Genomic DNA, 14,192 nt, shown 5'->3' with positions numbered 1-14,192 from the left:
TAAATCTGTGTTGTCTCATTTCAGGCAGATGGAGTAAGAGAGAGATTGTCTGAACAGCAGTACAACAGACTTTTGGACTACATCACAAAATCATCCTATCACTTTGTTCCCAGCACTTTATCTGCGCAAACCACAGCACAAGTGGTAGCTGCCGAACCCATTCCTACAACAGTTAAGACTTACCAGTACCTTGTTGATCCTGTTTTTGCCCAAGTATTCATCAGTAAATTTACTATGGTAAAAAATAAAGCCTTGAGAAAGGGGTTTAATTGAGAACACCCAGTGGCAAGACTTGTTTTCAATTTTTAAAGTAACATCTATGCAGTTGCCTAATGTGAACTTTTAATTTCACATTGTGTCAAACACATGTGTTTAAACTTTGTGGGTTGGTGTAGTAAAGTAGCACTTAAGAACAAACCCACAATAGTCTTATTTTTTGCCCAGCCTATATGAAATGTGCTGATTCTCGATCTCTGTGCATGAGGCAAAAGTTCAGGAAATGTTAGTGATGCAAACCTTGTTATAAGCTAAGCTGTCTAGTAAAGGGAAATGTAGCAGCCCTATAGAATGACAGTGAACACGTTCAGTCCATTCTTTCAACTGGAAATCAGACAGGCAAGGGTAAGCAAAACTCTGCATGTTGCAGTGTTCTTGTCCCAGAAAGAATATCCGTGTTCTCTGTGTCCTATTTTAGGGTCTGCCAGTTTCTATTATAAGCAGAGTTTATAACTCAGCTGTAAAAACTAGCTCAGGGCTGAAACTTTTACCCTACGTTTTCCATCCAATAGCAAAACATTTCCTCCCACTCCAACTGAAAGCATTGAAGTGGCTGTTTTAAGTTACTAGTGACAGCTGGGTTTTAGCACTGCTCTAACCTTATAATAGCCTTCTTTATTTGACTGAAATTCTGCAGGACTTTAGTCCTTAATATAAACTAGTGCCTTTGTGTAGTTTGGAGAGCAAAATGGTTAACTACGGCATTAATTTATTTTTGAAACTTCCTGTCTGTAGTAATCTTATTCCCCAGTCAGATTTTTCTTAAGACTTTTGAATGTATATGATGTTGTGGATTATTGGGCAATACATAATTATGCAAGGTACGTCATCTCTTATTATTGTGGGACCAGTAATATGCATCGTATCAATTTTAGGAGTGGTGTTCAGTCAAGTGTACCAAAAAAAACCTAGACAAAACTCAGTCTCCAATCCAAGCTGCATTACTCAGAAGTCAGTCCCACTGTAAGTAGTATGATTTACTGCCAAGGATATTGTTTAGGGTTGTTCTGTCAGTCTTGTTACACATTTCAACATAAATGCTAATTGTATGCATTAACTAATCCTGAGGCCTATATCTGTGCTCTTCAAAGAGTTTATGTAATTTGAATATTTTGTTCTTGGTCTCAAACTTACCTATCCAATATTTAAAGGTTAAGAAATGGAGATTTAAAACTAACAAATGTTAGTTTTACTATAGCTCTGTGGATACAATTTAATGAAGATAGATGAATCTTGTACTAAAACGATCTAGGAACTGAACAATCTGTAAGCAAATAGATCACTCCTTTCAACATCTTTGTCACCACTTTCTACACTGAAAAACTCACTTTAATTGGGAAGGACTTGTTAAACCATAAAACTAAATTCCAGTAGTTTGGGGTTCTGCTCCTAATGCTGTCCCTACTGTGTTTGAGAAGTCACATTTCCCACCCCTTCCATACAAAGACAAATATGTTACTGAGTACTTGAAGCCTTATCTAAACCACTGCATAGAGAACAAATAAAATTATGACTGATGGGACTCAATCCCATATTGGGGCTATGAGTCACATCACATTTACATTTAGTCTGATTTGATGGCTTCTCACACCCTTAAAGGAGCTCCCATATTGTCTGTAGAGTTCTCCTTGCCCATTTAGGATTTTAGTGTTTTGAATGAGTTTTGTTATAGGCGATTCAAATTGTGTTTTCCTTTTATTTTAGAAAAATCACTGTTGCCATAAGAGCTATTATTTTTCTGGATTGCAATGGGATCAGCAGTCTTAGGTTTGAGAAAATCTATTTAATGTGGGTTCTTAGCTATTATCTGTTTCTGCTTCAAAACTTTTGTTCCAAATGATACTCCTGGCTCAACCTCTCAGGGCAAGAACTCAACATTATTCTGTGGAGATTCTTCCTATACTTCGAAACTATGCCCAAGACAGGAACTGAAATGAAACCAAGTCATTACCGTAATAATGATCTATTTTTGTTGTTGTTGACATCTCCTTTGCATTCTTGGTACAAACTACAAGAACATTTTGATTTAAATGCTTCTCTTGTAACCCACTTTGCTATGAGTTACTTCTGGAAGCCATTTTTCTTATTTATTGATCACGATGAGTGTGAAGTGAACACAGCCATTGTTAGCATCTCATATGTTGACTTGTCAAACTGGTCACTGTTTACCTTTGAAAATGTATACATTTTATTCTTGAATCTTTTATGGGAAATAAAGAGTTATATTGCCAGTGTTGCATGCTGACTGCATATATTAGAACAAATTTATTCAAGGAAAACAATTTTTGTGACCCACACACAGATAGCTCAGGCAGGCAGGCAAGCCACCCTATTGGTTTACAGGACTCTTTACGACTCATCTTTGAGTGAACTGAACTATTCAAATATCATTTTAGAACCTTTCTCCAAAAACACCTTCCCTGCTGTCGCCCAATTCCTGCAGACACAAAGGAATGGTGGGAGGCACCAACAGGGCAACCTCTCAAGGAAGACTGCTGGGAGGCAGAGTCAGAAGCTGAAAAGGTAACAGAGTTCAGTGAGCAGGCAGAGGCTGTGGCAGAGAGAAGTCTAGAAGCAGAATCAGGAGAAAGGAGAGGCAGAGATAAGCCATACTGTCTCCCCCTCCTGCTGCAACAAGCTCCCCTCCCCACTGGGCTCCCAGGACCAGAAACCTGGGAGAGGAGGAGACTTAAGTCAGCTGTGGACTTTCAGTCTGTACAACTGCCTCATAGAGGCAAGACCTACTGAGAAGGGTGCTGTGCTCATTAAGCCTGGTGCTCCTGAGCAGGCCTTATTTCTTCTAATAAAGAGTTAACTTCACTAACAGTGACTTACTGCTAGCTGGCTCACTGACACACACAGTCCTTGCTTACGATGGCAGCATAATTTTGCTGCAGTTACACTACTTATATCAAGAAGCTGCTTTAAATGAATAGTGCCTTTCCATGGTCCCTGCACAACCTTGAAGCAAAAAACAACTTTTAAAGGCATTTTCCAAAATCTATCTACGCTGCCCCAAGTGTTCAGTGAAGCGACAAATTAATCCCCATAGTTCTGCAAGCATTTTGGTCCATCCTCTGTAGACCAGTTTAAAGTAGTACCTCATATGCTCTCACTGATGGCAAAACTACTCTTTAGAATAGAGTTTCATTAGTTTTAATGGTTTCAACCTAGTCCTGCAGTTTATCTATATGAATAACACAATCACCCATCAAAAGGTTGCTGCTTGTGATCTTTTGAGCTGGCTATAAAATCTTCACATAAAGTAGGATGCCAAATTAAGCCATCTGTATTGTATTTTCAAGCTTGTAAATTCAAATCCCGATAGCAAAACATCTACTTCAAATGGACCATTAACATCAACACTTTGTATATATACACATTCTCCAAAACCATTCACTCTAGTAAGCTACTTAGTAACTTCTTCGTTGATTCAAAACACAAAGTTGCAGTAACAAGGGACTTTCAGACTTTCCAGGCACTAGACTCTTGCCTTAAATTAGGGAATACATTTTTACTGGCATTTGTACATCAGTATTTGGAAGACCTCTAATGGACAAACTCACTCACACACTGTTCCATTAAACATCAGCTGGAGAGCTGTGTACCGCTGGAAGCAACACTATAGGATACTAGCGGACAAAGTTCAAGAGTGTGCAACGAGCAAGAATGCAAGACCTAAGGAAAGCTAAATGATCATTAAGCCAGTCACGATGAGATGTTTTAAGGACTTACTGGGAATATCTGAAAATACAATTACAGAAGTTGGCTGCTAGTTGTACAAACTAGACAGATATTAGGGGGAACATAAAAGCTGGCATGCCTGTGAAAACAGATGTCAAGCCTGCACAATACAGATCCTGCTATGTCTGCAAATGTGCATCCTTATCCACAACTAATCACACAACTACATATATCCTCCCTTATTGTAAGGCAAATTGTTAACTGATCTTTGCTAAAGCATGTTCTAGTACCCATTCGGTATTTAATCAGCTTTTTTAGAGGCAGGTGTGTCCATTATGGACCTAGCAATCATCCAACACAGCCCAGCCTAGACCTCTCTTCCTGCCTGGCTCCTTTAGAGCAGTGGTGGCCAAACTTGACCCTCCACTGTTTTTGGACTACAACTCCCATTATCCCTAGTTAACAGGACCAGTGGCCAGGGATGATGGGAACTGTAGTCCCCAAACAGCTGGAGGGCCAGGTTTGGCCACCACTGCTTTAGAGCAACAATGACCTGCAGCCCTATAAAGTTGCAGAACTACAGCTCCTATCTTCCTATCAACGATGCTGGCTGAAGTCCAACATCTGGAAGGCCGCATACTCCCCACACCTTAGAGAGACAAGTGTTAATAAACAAAAGACCAGGATAAACCAGATAGAAGGCTTTTGTTCTCAATCTCCCTACCCAGTTTCAGTGAAAGGAAGATGTAATTAATCAAACATACAATCCAGCAGATTTTTCCTCTCATTCATCAATCATTCTCCAAAAGCTTTCTAAGAAAACTTGAAATGATGACTGGCAGCTAGTACCTCAACAATAGTACGTAAGGGGGGAAAAAACAATAGTACATAAGCATTCTGGAACAGATATTACTACCTCCTCGCTATGCAGTTTGAAATAAGTCCAAACATCACTTAACTGAAGTACTTAATTTAATGATCAACGTTACAGCATGATCAACACCAAAGTGGATCACAAGGAATAGTTCACTGAAACAGTGATGTTCAGTTGTCAGGTATCCGGAGAGGAGAGTCTGAAAAGGAAGAAACAACAAGTTATAAAATGAATCTGTTTTTAATCTCAAGGCCACTTATGCAAAGGTTTTTGTCTAAAATGAGCAACAGGATGCTTTCACCTATATATTTACGCCCCATGAAAACCAGTATTGTGTAATAGATATAGGAGTTTACAGACCAAGTTGGACAAACCAATGTGAACAGATACAAACGTGTAATACACATATGCAGATAAACACCTCACTGCAGGCATGGTTAACATTTCTACCACTAGGGGGCTTTGAATAAAACAGGTTTTGAAAAGTGGGTAGGAAGGCAAAAGCGGCAATACAGCATAGGTATTCCAGAAAAAGAGGTCAAATATTTAAAAAAGTAAGGGGGCTAGGCCAAGGGACAGGGAAAGACAGCAGGCCCCATCATGGGGACTGAAAAGACAATATATAAATGTTTCTATAAATAAATAGGTTCAGATGAGTAAGTCTTTAGTAGAGATGCAATCAAACACAAAAGCTAAAAAGTAGAACATTGCAGGGCTATCAATTGATAATAAGTACATAAGATGGGTCTGGTGGATACAAAACATCCACCATACCTAGTCAAAAAGTAATATTCTTCTGCCAAGGTTAGACAATGGAAAGTTTTCAGATACCTACTCATGATCATTTGGGTGGTGCACTTTCAAACACCCCAGCTTTTCTCATGGCCTCAAACTCCTTCATGGCATCATAGGTTTTATAGAACTCAGCATATGCTCTTTTCCTTGGTTCAGCCACACCAAACTAAAGAGAAAGAGATAAGACCGCAAGTTATTACTGGGAAAAGTTGCATCCTCTCACTAAGACAGTCTTAATAAAAGAACTAACTCACAAACTGACTTCTTAATGCACCACATTCTGACCTTGTATCCAGCTGCACATCCTATCGAAAAAAGGAAAGCCACTACAATGTGTTTTCTTAGACGACTGGCCAGGAGGCCTCTCATCTGGGGCTTGGGCAGCAAAGCAGCAGACATGGTGATGTTTTCTCCTAAAAAAGGCAAATCAAAGAAAATTTAGCAAGGGCGTGCTGTCACAAAAGCATCTCTACGACCAACAGTGAAAAGCATCAGCAACAAAGATGTGGTTATTCAAATCTCTAAACCCTATGCAGCTGAGCCAAGCTTCATAGGCAAGGAAGTCACTTATATAGCTCCCAAAATTACTCAGAAATTCCTGTTTCTTAGATTTTCAATAAATATCTAAAGAGGCATGCATAGAAGCTCTACAACCTTTATCACTTCAATAATATGTCTTACTTGTAGACTTAATTTTAGCCTTACACTTTTGGATGCAAGGCATCATTTGCCCACACAATAGGAACAAATGGGTGTGTGGAGCAGGGGGAAGACCAAGGGCGATTAAGCAGCCTTTTTTTATTTATTTATAGGATTTATAACCCTTTTCAGCCAAAAGACTCCCAGAGTGGCTTACATACAGTCAGTTAAAATAAGACAGTCCATGCCCATAGACTTGCAATGTAAAAAAAACACAATATACAAGGGGAAAGGGACAGTGACAAAAGGAACTCAAACTCAGGCACCAATTATTAAACATTTGTTGTTATAGTGACCACTAGGCTCCATTCAGGTAGGAGGTGCCTGATGGAGCTAAGCTTTTGACCAAACTGATGGAACAAACTGCGCTTCCTATCTCTCCCCCAGAGGCAGTCTGCTGAAGCGCCTTCCCACGTAAGTAACAGTTGAGAGAGGCAGCCTAACAGAGCTGGCCAATCAGAGCAGAGCTTATGGGAGTGCTCTGCTTCCCATCTCTCCCACTAATAGAATGGCTGCTTCCAAATGAGAGTTGAGGGAGGAGGCCTGATGGAGCTGGCTATATACAAGCTATCCCAGTTATGGTTCATAGAGGACAAAAAGTTACCGTGTCTGCCCTGTTTAACCATCATTTTGCATCTGGTTCCACCCCCAAAGACATCACACATACCTTGGTTTTCAAACAGCTTAGTTCTTGAACATTTTGGCTCCCAAACGCTGCAAACCCGGAAGTGACTGTTCCCGTTTGTGAACTATTTTTGGAAGCTGAACGTCTGACGGGGCTTCCACAGCTTCCAATTGACTACAGGAGCTTCCTGGAGTCAATCAGAACCAACATTTGGTTTCCAAACATTTTGGAAGTCCAACAGACTTCCAGAACAGATTCCGTTTGACTTCCAAGGTACGACTGTATTTTATGCTCTGTTGCTAAAGGTGCCTTCAGTATTGTAATTCTGGACACATTTTCTTACAATATTGTAAATGCTATGTCATATGGAAACATAACACCTCAGAGCAGCACTCGAAATTAACCACTCGCCAGCTGTTTTCTGTGACACAGGAGCACCACCTAGTGACCAAGTTTAGATTCCCAGTCACATAGTTTGTGACCGGCCGTGCGGGAGAACCACAGCATCAGTTTTCCCTTTCTGCCTGATCCCCAAGAAGCCTTTTGATGTGCTAAAAGGTTTGCAAACAAACAGATAAGCAATTGGGGGGAGGAGCAGCAGGAGAGATCCAGCTGTTTTGCCTCTGGTCACAGAAAAACAGATAAATTGGTGCAAATTCTATAAATTAGAATCTTTTAGAAACAGAAGTGCGGTCCATTTGTATGAACTTTCAAGTGCAAGTGATGCCAGTAAATCCTAGTTATCAATATGGAACGGTTATCTCTTTTTTTCTTGTTAAGTGCAAACATTCCCCACGGACTTCCTCTCATCCACACTCAGTTCATACACTACAGCTGCAATGGTAATTTGGGATGGGGGCAAACCAACAAAGAAACTAATGGTCTTGAAAGAGTGGAGCATCACCTACTTTTTAAAGATTTGAATGAGTGCTCCTGTACCATTTACAGGGAAGTGCTTTACAGAAATTAAAACATTAGAACTTTGAAAATAATCACATTACATGAGCACGAATGGAGAAAATGTCCCTCACTGGTACCTCCATCTATCACAGAAACTGTGGCTTTGCAAACTGAAAAATAGAGTTTCAACCCAGTGAGAGCAAGTGTGTGTAGTAGATTGTCTGTAGGACCAGGACCTGGGAGAGCTGGGTTCAAATCCCCACACTATGTTACTGTCCTATACATGTCTAAACTGAAGTCTCACTGTTAACCTCTGTATGACTTGTTTTGCTGTGGCTGGTTATAACCCTCCAAACACCACAAATTACAAAAAAAGACCAAATAAATTCTCTATGAAAAAATAAATAGAAAGTACTGTTACATTGAGGGGAAGGGTGATTAGCCATTGTTTTTGCACCTGTAACCCAGGTTCCACAAGCCGTGTAGGCAGTTTCTAACACTGCTAGGAGTGATACGCCAACGTGAGGAGCAGTCACACCTCAGAGCTGCCAACTCTGAATAATGTAAACCTAATGTCTTGGATGCTAATAAAGAGCTCTTTCCTCTCCTACTTTTGGGGCCCATACAAGTTTCTTTTGCCAGTCTTGACTTTTCTACTTGACTCACTCATGGTTCACAGTGGATCAATATTCCACTGATAATAGCTTTCCTCTGAGTAGATGAAAGGAATGTTTGCAAACATTTCATAGCATCACAGCAGCTTAGCCAATGACAGACTACAGATGAGTTTGGCTTCAGCCAATCAGATACAAAAATATCCAGTGGGCTATATCCTTAAATATGGAACCTGATGAGCTCTACATTTAAGTAAGCAAACAAAACCTCTTCCAAACACCTCCAATTCACATAACATTTACTTATTTTTATTCACACATATTTGCCCAATAAAAAAGATTCTGAATGGTTGAAAGAACTTAGACATGCCCCATTGGTCTTTGGGAACTGAGCACCAACCCAGCCTCCAACAAGAACCCATGTAAAACACGATCAGGTTTTTGCCAGGTTCTTTCAGCTACTACAGATCAGCTTGCCTCAATGAAGTTAGCTATGTTTAAAGACTCCTCCATGCCAGAGATATCAAGCTGGATCATCTGCAGGTCTTTGCATTTGATAACAATGGTGCCAACAAAACATTTTTCAATGGAAAAACAATTGAAAACCTTTACCCTATGCCCTGCCAGGCTTATGCTGGCAGGGTGGGAGAATGGTCCACTTTCTGTTTTAACTTTTTTCCTTTTACTCTTAAGTTTCCACTCCCATTAAAAACAGTGGTAGGGAAAGCAGAGGGAGATATTTAGTCACACTCAAAAGCATCTCTAAGTCTCTCGCTGGGCTGCAGATTGAAGCCACTTGCTGGAATGCCCCATTTTTAGCTCTTCTGATGTCACAGCTTTGACAATAGTCGGGCCAGGACTTTGGAAGAGCCAAAGGTGGCTGGGAGGCAAACTCCAACTTCTGACATCAGAGGAATAGATCTGATGTATCCGACGCCCTCACATATAACTGCATCCTAACTATCACATGATCATATAATTACATTACACAATTGTGGCCTAGAAGAGTTGGTCATGGAACCAACCAATCCTTGACTTCATCTTAAGTGGCACCCAGGACCTGGTGCAAGATGTAACTGTTGTCCAACCATTTGGGAGCAGTGACCATAGTACCATTAAATTAAATATACATGGACATGGCCAAGAAAATCCAACATGGCCACATCAGACTTCAGCAGAGGAAACGTTCCAAAAATGAGAGGTGTGGTAAAAAGGAAGTTGAAAGGCAGAATCAAGGTCAAACCACTTCAACATGCTTGAAAGTTAAAATTACTTAAATATGACTGTAGCAGAAGGGTGGCTAGAGAGGCAGTTGGTACCTTGGATGACAACTGAGCCAAAGGTATGGTAAAGGAAGATGAGATTGCAGAGAAGTGGAATGTCTTCACAGCAAAAGATACAGTGGTGCCCCGCAAGACGAATTCCTCGCAAGACGGAAAACCCACAAGACGAAAGGGTTTTCCGTTTGCGAGTTGCTTCGCAAGACGAATTTCCCTATGGGCTTGCTTCGCAAGAAGAAAGCCCATAGGGAAATCTCCGGGGACCTCTTTTAAATGCTGGCGGTGGGGAGCAAAGCCTTCCCCCCCCTCCAGCCTTCAGAAGAGGTCCAGGAAGGCCGGCAGGGGCCGAAAGGCTTTGCTCCCCACCGCCAGCATTTTAAAAGCGGTCCGGGATAGCAGGGAAGCGCTTCCCGCTATCCCGGACGACTTTTGAAGGCAGGCGGGGGGGAGCAAAAACTTTCGCCCCCCGCCGGCCTTCAGAAGAGGTCCAGGACCTCTTCTGAAGGCCGGCGGGGGGGGGGAAGTCTTTGCTCCCCCCTGCCTGCCTTCCCGGGAGAGTGGAGAAACGCAACGCGTTTCTCCGCTATCCCGGACGGCTTTTGAAGGCAGGCGGGGGGGAGGAAAGACTTTCGCCCCCCGCCGGCCTTCAGAAGAGGGACCTCTTCTGAAGGCCGACGGGGGGCGAAAGTCTTTGCTCCCCCCCGCCTGCCTTCCCGGGGGCTTTAAAATCGCCCCGGGACAGCGGAGGCTGTCCGGGGCGATCTTAAAATGCTGGCGGGCGGCAGCGAAGCCTTCGCTGCCGCCCACCAGCATTTTAAAAAACCCCGGGACAGCGGAGGCTGTCCGGGGCAATCTTAAAATGCTGGCGGGCGGCAGGGAAGCCTTCGCTGCCGCCCGCCAGCGTTTTAAAAAACCCCGGGACAGCAGAGAAGTCCTCTGCTGTCCCGGGTTTTTTTAAAATGCTGGGGGTGGGAAGAAAAGCCCTTGTCCCCCCCCCCCAGGCTTCAGAAGAGGTCGGGGGACAGACTGTCCCCGGACCTGGTCTGAAGGCGGTTTCCATAGGAACGCATTGATTGATTTTCAATGCATTCCTATGGGAAACCGTGCTTCGCAAGACGAAAAACTCGCAAGACGAAAAAACTTGCGGAACGAATTAATTTCGTCTTGCGAGGCACCACTGTATAGGGCAGATCTCTGTTCCTCAGGTAACTTTTGAAGGAAGGAATTATGAGGAACTGAGGCATATAGTAGTGATGAGGGATGAAGTTCTAGGCCTAATAATAATAGAAAAACTGACTAATAACCAGGTCTGGGTAGCATCAATCTAAGAGCTCTCAAAGGTGAGAAGCAGTTGCAGCCTTGGTGGCTTTTTAGTTTAGAGAAAATGTGCACGAGAGGTGGTATGACTAATGAAAACAGTGGATAGAGAAAGGTTTCTCTCATAACACAAAAAATCATGGATATTCAATGAGGCTGAATGGAGGATTCAGGGCAGATAAAGGGAAGTACTTCACACAGCACACAGTAAAACTGTGGAATTCGCTCCCACAGGAGGTAGTGATGGCCATCAACTTGGATGGATTTAAATGAGGATTAAGGAAGTTCATAGAGGTTAGGGCTCTCAGGAAACTGCAGGGTGAGAGTGCTTCTCATAGGCATCATGTTGGTCACACTGAGAATGGGATACTGAAATAGGCCAGTGGCCTGATCCAGCAGGCTCTTAAGTACAATTTTCACCTGCTCTTCCTGTTTCATTCAATGTGGTGTACATGGTCCCACTCCCCTTTATCCTCAATATTCACTCTAGTTAATAAGTTGGGCTAACTTAAAAAGACTGGGCCCAAGGTCACCCAATAAACTTTGTGGCTCAGGATGGAACTAAAGTCAAGTCTCCCAACACTATCTACCACACTGTATGGACAATTTATATACTCAGTTTTATGCACAAGCCTAAAAAACGGAGGGACCCGACAAACTACCAGTTAGCTACTCAAAGTTTAGTTTCATGCTTTTGGGAACCAGCACAGCTCAACACAATTCTTTTCCATTCACAATTTTGTTAAAGGGATTTGCGACCGCAAGTGCCCACGTTCCAGCAGACAACGACTAAGAATTTACCCCTACAGCTTTCAGCAATTTCCTAGGCTACAGAATTGTGAGTGTGTCAAACACACACACACACACACACACACACATATATATATATATATATATACACACACACACACACACACACACACACAATGAAGGCCTGCAGCCTCCTCTTTGTTTTTAAAAATGTAACATTGTCTCTCCATGCACACACATGCTGCACACATGTATGGAGAGGGGAACAAAAGCGACGAGGAGCCAATTTCTCGCCTTGGGCCCCCTAAGCGCAAGTGTGTTCAGGCAAGAAATCATTAAAAGTCCCCGAAGGCCTTCAGAGGCTCCGCCCCGCCTGGGCGTCTGGTAGCCAAGCAGCTCGCCTTCCGTGCACCTGAGGAGCCTAATTTCGAGCAGCTCCCCACTGACGCGACTCCAGCACCTCCTTTGCGAGGAAGCGGGAGGGCGGCGAACAACTCCTGCCCGGGCCAGGGGCAGCTTCCTTGCCCGGTGGCGGGGTGGGCGCAGCTGCCCTCACAAGCACCTCACGTTGGCGCCATTGCGCCGGGACGGGCCCCTCCCAAGGCAACAAGGCCGAGGAGAGAGGCCTGGCCGCAGGGTAGCCAAGGACCAAGGCCCAGGCCTCCCCCTCAGGCGCTTCTTCGTCCCTTTTCCTCCTCCGAATCCAAGCCAGCCGAGTCCTCCGCCCCCGCCCCCACCAACGGCCCAACGGTCGCACCAGGAACGCGCGGGAGGAGGAGAGGGAGGGCTGAGGGAACAGGCACGGGCGGGCCCACCAACCAACCCCCTGCAAATCACTCACGTCTCACGGAAAGCGCTGGAACCGCAAGGTCCTCCTCGCACACGCAAGTATCCTGCGCTGTCCTTCCTCGTTCACCTTCCGAACCGCAGCTCCCGCCTGCGCACGCGCGTTGCGTTCGACGGCTACGGGAAGGAGCTCGGGTCAAATTTAATAGGGCGCGGAACGCGCGGAGGTTTCTCCTCCCGCAGTCTGATTCTGCGTGTTTATATTTGACTTCCTTCAGTAATGTTTTGTTCTGGGTTGTTTTATTTGATTTTTTAATGTGTGGTAAACCAGGTTGAGATTTAAAAAAAAAAACATTTAAGGCATAGAAATGAAAATGAATAATAATAATCACAGAATCCTAGAATTGCGGCGTTGGAAGGGATTCCCCGGGCTCATCTATTCCAGCCCCCAGCCTTCTGGGTAATAGCCACACACACTGACCCAGAAAGGCTTGGGCTAGCAACTCTTCCATCATGTTTGTTATAATAGCCCCTGCTTCATATTAAATTGAAAAATAAATCTAGCTGTGAATGTGTCACAGTCAAAATCAGATTTCTTCTTCTTACTGTCTGAGGCCAACTCTTGCCTTAGGACCAACCGATGTAAGACCCAAGACAGTATACCACCATTATGAATCTGGGACGTTAAATAAAATTATCAAAATTGTATCAAAGTTAGAGACATATCTGTTAAGATTTGTTGATTCAACACCACAAATACTATGCAGTAGTACAATTCTAGTAACAGCACACTACAAATCTGCCATCTCACGTTTGTGTGATTCTTCTTATTTTCCAGTGATACCAGTTAATTGTTTCTATTACTAAACTTGTGTGCTATATCCACAACAACATTTTTGGGTCACTTCTAGACTAATAGTATATTGCGCAAACCTCCTGATTTGTTTACACAACATTTGTGCAGAGGTTATATGATACGGTCACCACATGGTTGTTATCCTCTTATTTTTTAACTGCATAAAGCTCATTTTTTTCTCCTCCTGCCCCCTTGAAGCAATTGCACAAAAGCACTATTTAGCTGTTCCCATTTATTGCAGGCTGCCCACTTTGTGGTAGATTATGAAGATGCACTCTTATTGTGCATACAGCATGTACCTGGATGTGCAAAAGTGAGACAGTCTGAAAGCACCCCCGGTGCCATGGTTCGGTTTTAAGATTTAGATAACTCTTATCTAAATCTAGACAAGGTTCCAATTTACAAGCCTCCAGTGAATCAAGCTTTTTAAAGCTTAGACTATACTTGGCATCAGTGTTTTCATTGCAAAATGGCCTGTTTCTACTTTATTGTTTCGTTAGAAAAGAATCTAATTAAGAAATAGGGGATCTCATGTTTCTTCTGCGTTGACATGTTTGAGCTTAGTGATTAACAGAACTGGCAATAGATAGCAGCGTAAACAATCCCACTTAAACGTATTTTGATTAAATGAATTTGGTGCACATTTTCGCAAAGCACATTTGGCCATGTTCAGCATGGTACGCTATGTATACATAATGGAAAAAATTGTGGCAGCCTCCAATTCCCACCCCCAAGC

The 14,192-nt window shown here is 43.0% G+C and overlaps 2 protein-coding genes across 8 annotated transcripts in view; one reads left to right on the top strand and one right to left on the bottom strand.

Moving 5' to 3' along the window:
* The window catches only part of VPS13B (vacuolar protein sorting 13 homolog B), a 353,019-nt gene extending 350,512 nt beyond the window's left edge, over positions 1 to 2,507 (top strand). For all 5 annotated transcript variants that reach the window (XM_081919663.1, XM_081919665.1, XM_081919662.1 and 2 more), the window contains exon 62: positions 25 to 2,507. In XM_081919663.1, coding sequence (XP_081775789.1) covers positions 25 to 273 — 249 coding nt within the window. In that variant the 3' untranslated portion in view covers positions 274 to 2,507. The remainder of the gene's footprint in view (positions 1 to 24) is intronic.
* A 2,407-nt stretch (positions 2,508 to 4,914) lies between these two features.
* Positions 4,915 to 12,805, bottom strand: COX6C (cytochrome c oxidase subunit 6C). 3 transcript variants are annotated; one of them, XM_081919924.1, is made up of 4 exons: positions 12,656 to 12,805; positions 5,915 to 6,042; positions 5,670 to 5,795; positions 4,915 to 5,033 (listed from the first exon to the last, which is right to left on the bottom strand). In XM_081919924.1, exons 2-3 carry the CDS (start codon positions 6,026 to 6,028, stop codon positions 5,676 to 5,678), a joined length of 234 nt encoding a protein of 77 aa, XP_081776050.1. In that variant the 5' UTR covers positions 6,029 to 6,042; positions 12,656 to 12,805; the 3' UTR covers positions 4,915 to 5,033; positions 5,670 to 5,675. The 3 variants fall into 3 exon arrangements, with proteins under 3 accessions (XP_081776050.1, XP_081776049.1, XP_081776048.1); XM_081919923.1 differs by having other exon boundaries at positions 12,663 to 12,776; XM_081919922.1 differs by lacking the exon at positions 12,656 to 12,805 and adding an exon at positions 9,787 to 9,863.
* Between the last annotated feature and the right edge of the window lie 1,387 nt (positions 12,806 to 14,192).

This window comes from Podarcis melisellensis (genome assembly GCF_964234715.1).
Source record: "Podarcis melisellensis genome assembly, chromosome: 7".
Classification (NCBI taxonomy): Eukaryota; Metazoa; Chordata; class Lepidosauria; order Squamata; family Lacertidae; genus Podarcis; species Podarcis melisellensis.
The sequence above is the reverse complement of the archived record's forward strand: the minus strand, read 5'-3'. Positions and strand labels throughout refer to the sequence as shown.